The 13,501-nt window shown below is 39.4% G+C and overlaps 1 protein-coding gene across 1 annotated transcript in view; it reads right to left on the bottom strand.

Moving 5' to 3' along the window:
- The window catches only part of LOC122816787 (dynein axonemal heavy chain 8-like), a 9,517,065-nt gene that overhangs the window by 1,236,167 nt on the left and 8,267,397 nt on the right, over positions 1-13,501 (bottom strand). Inside the window, 1 exon segment of the mRNA XM_044089814.1 lies at positions 1,816-1,977. Coding sequence (XP_043945749.1) covers positions 1,816-1,977 — 162 coding nt within the window.

Genomic DNA, 13,501 nt, shown 5'->3' with positions numbered 1-13,501 from the left:
AAAATGTCCTATGCAGACCGCCCCAAGGCTCTATCCCTGTATTCTGTCTCCTACAGGCTTATGAGGGGAGATCTATGCCTGGTATACAGGACATTATCAGACCCCACTCTGATGGACCTCTTGCATATCCACAAAACAAACAGCACCAGAACTACCCATTCTAAAGACTTAAACCTTGCCTGTGATATAAATAGGACCTGCTGGACAGATAGGTATGTATCCCAGAGACTACCCCATTTATGGAACAGGCTCCCCATCCATGTGAAGCAGAGTGCCTCCTTAACCCAATTCAAGTGCAGCTTGGACAATTGGATGGGAAACCAGAAATTCATCCCTGGTTTGTCACCTATGTCTCTAGTGGACACAGGTAACCTGTAAATGGTTCAACTCCCAGGCCTATGCTTACACTTATCAAGAGTACAGAACTTGTCAGAGATTTGGGATGCATGGCTAGGCTTAAAAAGGCCCTTGTGGTCATTAGCCTGAACCTATGAACCTATATAGATATCCTCAAATATACATATACTATCAGTAAAAAGGGAGGTAGGGCACAACAAAGTTATCAGAGAAACATTTTTGTAAGTAGTAAACATAAAAAAACTCCCTCATGGACAGCCCATGCCTGAGCAAGGGAGAGCCACATCTGTAGCAAAGGATCAGCAAATATGATCTGAGGCATTGTCAGGATCTGTAGGGAGTTAATGGTAAGGGAAGGAGCCTGAGCTTTGGATCTAAAGTCTTGAGTGACCAAAGTTCGATACAAAGTCAGATCTAATGACCCATCCACTGAGGAACAGACAGAAGAGACAACATCAGATCAAAGTATATCACTATACATAAATACATACATACACACACACACACACACACATTTATGTATATATATATATATATATATATATATATATATATATATATATAGTATCACATATCTGATATACAAAGTGACCTTATGTGCTTAAGTTAGTTGTAGTGTAGATTCTTTTGGTGGTACAGCTGAGAGAAAAAAAGCATACAGAGAATAAACCATGCATTTTTGGTAAAAAAAAAAAAGACAATCCTCTCAGAGGCATTATTTTGGTGGTTATCTTTAGAGATGCAGTCTTTAGAGAAAGAGAGAGAACAGAATAGGAAGTGTCATGGTTTTGCTTGATATGTCAAAGAATGCACAGAGAAATGTATATATACTACACCCGCACTTAGGTATGCAGCTATGTTATAGCAGCAAGTCTTTTTTTTTGAGAGGCAATGTATTTGCATAGGTTGCCTCTGAAACTTGTTTGTTAATATCTTGAGATTACAATAACAGATGGATTGATATACCAAATTGTTGCAACTCCCTAATTAATCAACAGTATATGTTTAAGTATCAAGACCTTTGTCTTATTCCAGGCAAACATTTATCTTATAAAGTTACAGTTTCGGCAAACATTTGTTTGAATGAGAGAACCTGATGATAGGAAGTGATGGTCATCACCCCTTATCCAGAGATTTTAGTAAGGGAGTCTGTTTCCCATTTCTTCCTCTCAAGAAGATTGAGATGGAGTCTTCTTAATTTTGTTGGAAGTGAAGGGCCCAGTTCTTAAATCTAAATTTCAATCAGCTGATGTCTTCTCCTTCAACCTTATTGCTGCACTTCAAATTTCATCTTCAGTGTATTTCATCATATCCTCTAATAAACAGAAGTTAGCATTTTTGTGTGTATGCTTTGTGTTACAAAACTCCATTCCCTACATTAATGCAGGATTTTTATAATTAATGACTGATATTTTAAAACAATATTTCAAAGAATCACTAAAACATAGCCTTTTTTACCTGAACAAGTTTCATATTCCATGGTGGATGATTCACAAGTCCAGCCAAGTCAACTTGGTTAGAAACGGCAGCCTGCAATTCAGCATATGTACTACTGTCTAGCTGTATTCCAGGAAATAGATCACTGATCAGACTAAGAAACAGCAGCTCATCTTCGTCAACCTAAAGACAATTTAATATTTTATTTTATTTAAGAGTCATCAATGCATTTCTATGGTTTAAAACACATGCATTTCATATAACATAAAAAAACAGTTAGGTGCAAGCAGTCTCCATTGTCCTTTTAGCCTGGCCTGCAAATTTGTATTGGCATTTTATTTATTAATTGGTCTTTTAGCCTGCAAAGTTTAAATAGCATTTTATTTATTAATATGTAGTCTACTCAGTTGTTGTTTTCACATCTTTTTGTTTAACTTCTAGTGACCCTGTTTCTGTCATCTGCAGACCCTACCTCCCCCGATAATATTTCCATATAGTTTGCTCAATCCATGAATTCACACACAAAAATGAAACAACTTCCCAAACTCTTATGCTGAGGTCATTCCACTTATTAGCATAGAAAATAAAACAGGCTGAACATTGTGTGGAGAACTATTTGAAATAACGTTTTTGGCTCTTGTCAACAATCTCCACTAATTCCTTAATCATTGTGACATACTGAAATAAAAACTGTACTCGAGCAAACCATGTGATAATTTACTGTTTTTAAAATTCACTCCCAATTTGCAGGTTACTTATTTGAAACACTACAAATCACAGGAGCTGTATATTTTCAGGAAAGTCATCACATGCAGTGAATCACATATAAGCACTTTCAAGAAAAAATATATGTTGTCTTTTGACAACAGATTCTAGTTGCCTCTGTGTCATTTCTTCAGAGGAGTAGCCACATACTGTCTAGATACCATACTTTGCTGTAGCATTTACAAAGTAAAATGAAAAGAAATATGCATATATAATATATATAATAAAGAATCACTACCACGCTTCCTTAGAATATTAACTTAATTTTAATATCAGACCATATATATTGAATGTTAATGCTATACCTACATGACTGGAAATTATTTGATATTCTTTCCAACTCAAAAAATCTCAAGTCCAAAGCATTTTGTCTCTTATAGGACAATCTGAATGTGCCTTTAGACCTTTGGGAATCCTGTAAAACATGGAGTGGTCTATGAGATGTGGTCCATTTATTTTGATGTGGATGCGAATGAGTCATAAGTCAATGAACATGGGTTCAAAGAACATCCATGCTTCCAAAAGGTACACTTGTGTTCAGTTCTTTCTTTAACAGTAGATCTTTGAGTTTGAGTGGAGTTTGGTGCAACAGTAAATAATACATTTTTTGCTTATCCCCTTTCTGTTTACTGAAATGTATTAAATTTATCTTCCTTTGTTGACTAGAGAAGTCTGACTGGACGTAGAACCCCTTTTCAGTAGAGGAGCATGGAAAAAAGCTCTACTGTTACAATGTAATACAATATAGAATATCAATCAATACATATAAATTAAAGCAATAATGTCATCTTTGACATTGCAGTATTAGACAATGACACACAACAGCATATTGAACTGGTTCACATATAAAATTATTTGAATCAACACATACATTCACACTGGTACAATCACAATGGTGCAATGCATTCACATTGGTGCAATCATAGTATTATGTTGAAATTAAATGTATTATATTTGTAGTGGAACAGCTATAAACATTGATACGCATGAGTAAACAAAGATGCCTTAGGATAATGTACTCTTTAGGGACAGGTAGCAAGTAGCTAGTTATAAGCATAGCAGTGTTAATGCATGGACAGTAGTGCCAAGAAGTGTTAGTCTAAGAGTAGAGTATAGCAAGAAGACACACACAAAATACAAAAAAGGATATATAGAGTTTTGTAAAAAAAAGATTAACTCATATACAAAACATTCTAACATTTTATTGCTGACATAGGGACATTCATTTAATAGAAAACAAGTTATATTACATGTGTTTTATTACAAAAAGATTTGTGAATGAGATTCTTTCACTTTTTTAATCAAATGACATAATTTCCTGTGGGAACTGTATTTAAACAATAGTTTTTTTTACATTTATTGTTTCTGAGGAAGTTCACGTAAATAAAAGTGGGTGAAAGCGCTTAAAAGTAATTCGGGGAGTGAGAGTCTTTTTTTGGAGCTGTTCAAGATTATTTGCCTGTTTTTTGGAGTTTTAGAGTACAGCAGTAGTTACAAAAAAATTAGACTATAGACATTTTATTTACAATTGAATACTCATTGTTTATTAATAAGGCTCAAATGTTTTGGGGGCAAAAGAGATGTGGGGAAAAAAGTGGTAAAGGAAAAGACTGTTTGTGTCAGAGTTAGTCTGGAGATAAACAAGAGCATAGCCATGAGTCCGTAAGATAATCTTTTAGCTGATCTTTGAAATAGGGCAGGCTTCTCCTGCAGAGTTATTGTCTTTGTGAGTGGATAGTAAGGATTTGTTTATTAAACAGAACATTCTTGGGGTGGTGGTGGTAGAAAGGTTTGAAGGATACCTTTAGGCTGGGACACCTGTTAGGTTTATGTTGTGTATTACAAGTAGTTGAAAGTAGCTAAGATGATGAAGTAGCTCTATCCAGTAAACCTTTACAAGCGCAGAGCAGTGGTGGGTGCTATAAGAGAGGCTGCAGGCAAACCTGGCAATTTTATTGTAGCATTATTGCAGCTTGGAGGCTTGGCTGGCATGGAGATTTACAAGTACAGGAAAGCATAAAGTAGTGTTGCTAGGAGATAGGTATACTTTTTTCAAGTAAATGCTCTGTTCCCTGAGAAGATCAAAGCATGTCTTATGTCTTTGAAGGCAAGTATGCAGTATGTATGTCATATATATTTCATATAAACAAAATATAAAACAATGAGAAACACTTGTGGCATCTCCAAATATGAAAAAAGAAGTTATGCACTCACCATAACATTCCATCTGTGCTGCCCATTTTCATTCGGATCTGAGGCCGTTATTTTTATCTCATCCTACTAAAAAGCTTTCAATCTTCTCCCTTACCCATAATGCACCAATCCCTAACATACCCCAGATTTTGTTTGCTGGTTAACATAATGTAAGAAATTAGCATAATATTCCTGATAATATTCCTGATAGAAGACGCCATTATCTGGAACTCAACATAAGGAACAGTGGTGTACTTATAAGTTCTCATTCTTCCAGAAATCAGTTGTTAAAAAGGTTGGGGGGTTGGTGGGAGGGAAGATGAAGAAAAATGAAAATGGAAACACAGATGGAACGTTATGGTGAGTACATAACTTCTTTTTCTGATGTCAATTTTCATTCATTCCTCAACAGATTGGGCAGATACCCCAGCTACCTGAAATCCCAGGTGGACATTAAGGAAGGATATTCCTGAGCATAGTTGAGCCAAAGTCTGCTCTTCCCCTTGAGACTAGACCCAGTTTGTAATGAGTAATAAAGGTATGACGATTGGCCCAAGTAGCAGGTGCACATATGTTGTCCATGGAAGGACCTAAATAGAGACATTGAAGAAGTTGCCATGGACCTAGATGAATAAAGGTTTTGGTAAGGACAGACTTAACTTGTTGTATACAATTTGTCAACCATCTGGCTAAAGTTACCTTTGCAAATGATTTACCCAATTTAGTATCAGCAAAGGAGACAAATAACTGAACCATCTTTCTAATGTCTTTTGTTCTATGTAAGTAAAAACATAATTGTCCAATAACTGCAACATATATTCCCATTTGTTTGCAAATTAGGAAAGATAACTAGCAGATTAATGGACTAGTTGATGTTAGATTCCAACACCACCTTAGGAAGGAAAGAAGGATTTTTGTTGTAATGTTACTCTATTCCTGTGAAAAATTAAGTAAGGAGGTTAAGAAGACAATGCTTGAAATTCCAAAATCCTTCTAGCAGAGGTGATGGCTACTAAAAATGACAGTTTTCCAGGTCAGAAACTTTAGATCACATTTTACTTCTGGTTCAAAAGGGGAAGGAATCAAGGTCTGCAGTACCAAATTTAATTCCCATGGAGGAGTTGGATCTTTATAAGAAGGTCTGAAAAGAAGGGCACCTCTCAAGAAAGCCTTACAAAGTTTAGATAAAGCTAGGGTGGAATTCTCAAATCCAATGTGAAAATAAGAGATGGCTGCAAACTGAACTCTAATGGTTGAGGAGCTAGCTGCTTTGTTGAAAATTGTTGCCAAAAGTTCAAGGACACTTTGCACAGGGACTGAAAATGGGTCAATATGTTTCTGAAGCACCCAAAAAACAAACCTCTTCGATTTACTTCTGTAAAAGTTTTCTTCTGAAAGCTTTATGGGAAGATAAAAGTACATGATGGACAGGGGATGAGAGCATAGATTGTCCGGCTATTAAAGGAAGTTGAGAAACCATGCTGCCAGCTTTAGATTTGAGATATCCAGGAGAATCATGCCTGTTGGGTGAGACAGGAGGTCTGTAATTAGATCCAGAATTCAAACTGGGTAAATAAGACGAGGCCAAAGACATGGGAACCAAATCTGTTGAGGCCAGTAAGGTACGATAAGGATGACTTTGCTCTTCAACAGGAAAGCTTTCTGCAGAAATTTGGGGATCAACTGATTTGCAGGATACACATAGAGGAGACTGGGGGGCAATCATGTAGTCGTGTGGCCTCTGTGATTTCCTCCGGTGGGGGGATTAGGGCAAAGAAGCTGCTGCACTTGTTACTTAGTGGAGATACAAAGAGATCACAGCAAGCCTGGCCCCACTAGTGAAAAATAATTTCTGCCACCTTCATGTTGAGGGACTATTCATGAGGTAGAAGAACGGACCTGCGCAATTTGTCTGCTATCACGCTGGACTTCCACAGAATGTGCATTGCTATCAGAAACTGGTTGGATGAATTGCCCACTGTCACACACTCTGTGGACTTCTGGACACAAGGAAGAAGAGCTGGTTCCCCCTTGTTTGTTGATGTACCAAACTACTGACATATTGTCTGTCTGAACTGCAATTGACTCAAAAGGGAGAGAGTCTTAGAAGGCCTGCAAAGATAAGAGCACTGCTCTCATCTCCAGGACATTGATGTGCATGTTGGCCTCTTTGGGGGACCAAGTACCTCAGGTAGTTTTCCCCCGGAAGCGCCCCCCAATTTGGGATGTGCCTATGGTCACTATGGCCTTGGGCTGAGGGACAATGAAAGGATGGCCTTGTAGAACCTGATCGGATTGAATCCACCAACAAAGGTATCTCTTGCATAGCTGAGTGATTCTTTTTTGGGCTGATATGTGTTGGTAAAGAATAGACAATTGTGTTGCTAACATCCATTGAAGAATTCTCATGTGAAATTTTGCCGGAGGAACTAGGACTATAGCCGCAGACATTGATCCCAAGGCTTGTAGAATCACTCAGGCTGAGAGTGTAGTGATGCGTATTATTTTTCTGACCTAGAATGTGATAGTTTGTACTTTTGAAAGAGGAAGAGACGCTATCACTGATGCATGTTGAAATTTGTTGCTATGAATTCTAGTGTCTGAGACATTTCTGACCGAAATTTATTGTAATTTATATTTATCCCCAGATGGGAGCAAGTCTGGAGTACCTGATCTTGTGCTCCTCTTAGTAGATGCCTGGTTGGGGTGGTAATGAGTCAGTTATCCAAGTATGGAAACACTAGTAATCCATGCAGTCTTAACTGAGCGGATACCACTGTCATGCATTTGGGGAACACCACTAGGGACTGTGGTAAGGCCAAAGGGCAGTGCTCTTAACTGATAATGACTGGCTCCCAGTCAGAACTGTAGATACTTTCTGTATTGTCTGTTCATATTTATGAGATATGATGCATCCTGAAGGTCTATCGAGCACATCTAGTCATCATTGTACAAAAAGGGCAGAATGGATTGAAATGTGACTATCCAAAACTGTGTGTATCAAACTGATTTGTTCAAGTTGCTCTGATCCAAAATCAGTCTCCAGTCTCCTGCTTTCTTTGGCACTAAAAATAATGTTGAGTTAAGTTCTGGATTCTGTTTGGTCTGTTGGGACCTCATAGATGACTCTTTTTTCTAGCAGCTTTTATATTTCTAGTGCTGCTGCTTTCCTCTGACTGGGTGGAATATCAGAATCTGAATACAGATGGAGGAGGAAGGGAAAATGGAATTATATAACCTCTGGAAATAATCCTCTGCACCCACGTATCTTTTGTGATGTCTAGCTAGGCTCCCTGGTGCAGGGATAAATGACCCCCGATTCCCTCCCAGGGGGACAATCAGGCTTCTTTTCACGAGTGATGGCAGAGCCTGTCAAAGAAGAAATCTGTAGACCCTTGGTTCTGTGGGCCTCCTCGGTCATCTGGGTGATATCTTCCATTTGAGTTCACCCCTCTGCCTCTGGGGAAACTATCTTCACATGGATTTTAAAAAGGACCCTTGGACTTCGTGAACATTTTTCATCCTCCTTATTGGTTTCTGGAGAAGGTCCTTTGAGGGGTCAAAAATGTATTCCCACTGAAGAGAGGATCTTTCCATCCAGCTAGCACCTGGAGAGTGTGTCCTTCACTTTGGGGACGAATAATGAGGTTCCATCAAAAGGAGCATTAACAAAAGAGGACTTGAAGGGCTCTGCAAAGCCACACAAGTGCATCCAGGCATGCCTCCTGTGGAAATGTCTAAGCCCACTGCCCTTGAGGTACCTTCAGCTGTATGAGAGATAGGCCTCCTGGCCAAATTAGAAATTGATTGCAGAGTCACCAACTGTGAGGCTACAAAAGCCTGAGTCTCAGCAGTAGCGGTCCCAGAAAGGGATTTTGACAGTTTCTTTATCAAGTTCCTCTGTAGTCTTGTAAAGTGTGCAATCTGAGGGCAAAGGTCACTGAAGTACACACATGCTTCCCAAATCTGTCTAAAGCCCTAGACTCCCTGTTAGGGGGTTGGACAAAGGAACTCTGCTCCATAAGTTTCTTCTTAGTGGCCGATGCCATGACCAATCTATACTCCTAAACTCCAGGTGGTGCCAGAATCCAATCCAGTCTTTTGGGGATTGGCTCAGCTGTGTCTGGCTCCTTCCATTTCTGCCTAGAGATAAAGTCAATGAGCTTGCTAGTGAGCAGAGTTTCCCAGGAGGTAGACAGGCCAGACCCAAAGGCCTCCATGAATACCAATTCCTGGGGAAATGTTATCAGTAGACTGCTCTGCTTAAGAATCTCAAGGATGTCTCTGAAGGAGATGTCTTTGGTGGTGATCTTGGGGAATCTTTACCTTCATCAAAATCAGAATCGTTGGTTTTGGACTCCTGAGGGGAGTCCAAGTGCTTCCTCTTGATTTTCCTTTTCTTAGGGACTTATTTGGTGGGATGCACCAGAGAATATTGGAAGTGATAGTAATACCCTGCTGGGTAACCTGAAGACTTTTGAATGTCTGTCCCTCTGGCATAGAATGTTGAGGCGCAAGGCATAGAGGCACACAGGATACAGAGGGGAGCGCCAAGGGGGTAGGGACCATCCATCCTGCCGAAGCAGAGAACACTCTCTCTCCAGCACCTCAAAGCAGAATGCTCCAGGGAGAAGGAAGCTGGTGGATCCGAGTAGCCACACTTCCACATCATCGGCTCTTCTGCCATTAAGGCAGTCCACCCAAGACGGAGGTCAAAACAACTTTGGAGTCTACTATAACACACCTCAGATCCAACAGGGATGCTTCTGATCCAAGAATCATCCAGCTCTGAAACCATCAGAGCAAGTGCACTCAGAGACAGCCTCAGAGCCAAAGGTATTAATAGCTTTAGATCGGATCCAGATAATCCCAGGAGACTTGGATCCAAGGGCAGTGAAATGACAGGTTTGGTCAGAGAAGGAGCTGAGATTGTTGCTGTAGTACAAACAAGGACTTCCTGACCCAAAGGAGTAGGATCCCGGAAAACTCCCATCTGTATCTGCACTGAGAGAAATGTCCTCATCATTCTGTCCACAGCAGCCTTGGCCAGACTTCTGGAAGATTGAGAAGAAGTTACCAATGGGGACCAAGAGCATTGGCAGGTCTCAAGATACTGGGAAGGTACTCTAAAGGGTACTGGGTCAATGGAGAGGGAATACCTGGTCCTGGGCAAAGGCTTTGAATCCAAAAAGCTAGGATCTGAGGAAGCCGTTTTAAACTCTGATGCTAGCTGAGCTGGAGCAATCTTTGGATCCGATTTTCTGTTTTTTTTTTTTTTTTTTTTGGAGGTTCCATGGTAAGATCTGACAAGACAGTCAAGGAACTGGAAGGCAATGAAAGCTTAGATGCTTAGTTTTAGAGGTTGAGCCCCAAAAATAGCCTCTGAAAAGAAAGAAGGTAACAGTCCTTTCAGAATTAATTTATTTTTTCTATTGCTCACAGGTTGAAGAGCTTGCAGATGGAACATTCCACTTGTAAATGGTTTGGGCCCAAACAGTAGACACACAAAGTGTGCACATCGGAGAAAGGCAAATGTTTTTTTTTCGCTAACAGGCAAAGAGACAAAAAGACAAAAATACCAGCAATGGTAACTGTAATTACACTAAAAGCATGTAAAGAGGGAGAAGGGGGGAAAAAGCTTACCAACTATGAAGAAGATTACACTAAAAACGTTTAAAAGGGAGGAAACAGCAAGACATTTTAATTGTTTTATAGGAAATAAAGAAAAGAATGAACGCATCTTCCCACTGTACTCAAATGCTTGAGAGCTCAAAGCAACCAAGTTCAAATGTGAAAATGGCAAGCATGATGTCAGGTATGTTATAGGGTTGGTGCATTATGGGTAAGGGAGGAGCTCAAGAGTTTTTTTAGTGGCAATGAGCTAAAATTATGACCAAGTCAGATCCAAGAGTCAGATCTGAAAAGAGAGAAATGAATGAAAATTGACAACATCAGATCAATAACTATATACAGAATGAAATAAATAGGAGAATAAGGGGAGAGAAGCTGTGCTATTAGAGTCACCTCTACTCAATAACAGTACTGTAAGTTAAGTAGCTTCCACCGCTGCAGTCTTCTTTAGGGAGTGTCACTGCAAGAGCAAATCATTGTTTTCTGGTAGAATTTCCAAGCAGTACTTGCTTACTTGGGATATGTGGGCAGTTTTTAGGATTCCTGTAGGATGCCAATAACTGTCCAAATCTTAGATATCACTTTTAGCTTGTAGTGCTTGGTGAAGTTAAGGGCAGACACTCACATGGCAGATTCTAAAATATCCTATGCAAGAATATTTCTAAAGTAAGCAGCTGAAGGGGCAACCGTACCCCTCAATATTTTAATGCAAAAATTCAGAACAAACCAAAAATAATGGGGATGTTGAGGTCAAAGGCACAAGATTAGGGACAGATTTTAAATACAGTTAGAAACTGGCTGTTATAACAGTTTTGTATTAGTATGCATTTTCTGAAGGATGCAAGTCTGAAACTCAAATGCCCGTCATTATTTAATGGCTTCAGTTCTCAATGATTTGCCAGAAAATCATATTTTTTTTATGAGGAAAAGACAAAAATAGATGCAGAAATTTGGACATTCTGTGTAATTCTGGACAGTTTGGAATGGGGGGGGGGGGGGGATTGCAAACCTGACAGCAAGATTTTTTACTGTTTGATTCTCAGCTAGGGTACCTTCTGCACTGTCTGTGCATATCCTTCCTTGTGTTCACCTGGGTTTTCTCAGGGTACTTTGGTTTCCTCCTGCCTCTCAATGACTTGTAATAGGCAGACATAAATCAAAATTGTTCCTATGTGTGTGCAATGCATGTGTAACACATTATGACAATTTACTTCCATCTCCTACTTGCCTAGTAAACTCTGTGGATGGCAGCAGCTGTTTTCAAGGTTGCTATGGGAGTGGGATGCAACTCATTAGCATGGATGGATGGATGTAGCTAATGTTGCTGCTACCCTAGACGGGTGTATTCTAACAGTGTCTTTCATGGTTTATTGGACTTATAACAGCGAAAGCGAATATAGCTGGCTAATAAATTGACAAGATTTTTTTTAGTAACAGAAAAGCCTTCTACTGTATTAAACAATGATAAGTTTTCTTAAAATCTTTGGATTCCGCATATAGTATTTTAGCTGTCTATGCACATTTAGCATTGTCAGGTATACTTTCACCTATATTTGGTAGACTGGATAGAAACATGAAGACCAAACAGACTGATTAAAAGAATTTCCCTAGACAACTTGAAAATGAAAGACAAATTAGTCTTTAGAAGCATGCATTTGTTATGTAAGACAGAGTGATGTGGCATAACACATCAAAGCTTATAGTTCTGCAATTCTTCTGCATGAGGTCACAATGGTCAGCAAATATTGTTTTTAGAGAGTTACTTATGACCACTTTATCATATGGTTCAAATGAAAGCAGATTCAACTTTCCCAGCATGAAGTTCAAACCCCAGGGAAGAGAGAGATGTCTACTTTGATGGCTTAAATCTGTAACACCTTAATGAAAAGTTTCACAGATGAATTAGCTACTATCTGAGTAAAGGCAGATATAAGTGTAGAAAGAGGGGGAGGAGATGGCTGCCAGTGGTGTAGGTATTGTACTTTGCAGCGCAGAAAGGAACATATGGTAATAGCGTGTTTAACACTGGTGTCTTCTTTGCAGTTGTTTGTTCTGGAGTAATGTAGTACCCAAAAGTTTCAGAAATTGAATTAAGATGCCTTTTGGTGTACCTGCATTCACCGAGAGACACAGACTTTTGTAGTAAGCAATGAGCCAATTTGGACACAAGCTTTGAGACTGAGCAAGAAAGCAAAACCTTTCTTGTAGGTTTTAACAATGTATTAGATAACTGTACAGACCAAATGGATAAGATGCCAGTGGAAATGGCTATAATTAAGGAGGAGATGATAAAGCAGTAGCAAGATTTGGAAGGTTGTATAGCATAACCAACATTTTGGAATCAGCTGTCAACATGCAGGCCATACCGTTATGTTAGTGCACAGGAACAGTGACCACTCATGTTGTGAACCTTCAGGCTCTCTAAGTGAAGGTTGAATGCCTGGATAACAGAACGTGACAAAACAACCTTAGAATGTTAGTGGGGGGGGGGTGAGAGCACAGAAAGTACAGCTGTGTAAGTTGCACTTAACCATAACAGCAGATGTTTGAATTCCTCACTGCTGCAGTACCCCTTAGAGTGACTATGTGGGTTCTTTTCTGCATACGGAACAACAACCAACCAACTTCAAAAAGCTCTGGCTTCCTCCCACTGCAAATCAACTAATCCAAAGGAGGGGAAATCAGCAGTCAGATTAAAGCTTTCTTCAAGACTTTCTTGCCAATACAATGAGTAATGAGCCTACCAATCCTGAAATAACCAACCAATAATAACAATTAAAGATATTAAGTAGAAACAAACACAACCCTACTTTATACCCAAGTACACGTATATACAAGAGTAAGAGGATAGAGGATGGATGCAGCCACTGCAGTAGTAAGGAATTTATATCTACTGTTACAGGCAAGTGCAATTTATGCAACCTTATTATGTTCATCACTCCCATTGGCCTACCCATCCTTGAAGAAGGAAGGATATGGACACATGAGCCCCTTCCTAGCAAAGTTTGACCTGGACCTAGAAAATAAATCCAGTTTGCAAAAGTACAGAAGACCATGTAGCTACCTCTAGAATACTTCTTAGAGTCCACCACTTTCTAGTATGCCATCAGAGAAGACA

Source organism: Protopterus annectens, chromosome 1.part1, assembly GCF_019279795.1.
Source record: "Protopterus annectens isolate FY-2018-M chromosome 1.part1, PAN1.0, whole genome shotgun sequence".
NCBI classification, from domain to species: domain Eukaryota; kingdom Metazoa; phylum Chordata; order Ceratodontiformes; family Protopteridae; genus Protopterus; species Protopterus annectens.
This window is presented reverse-complemented; position numbering and strand designations above follow the sequence as displayed.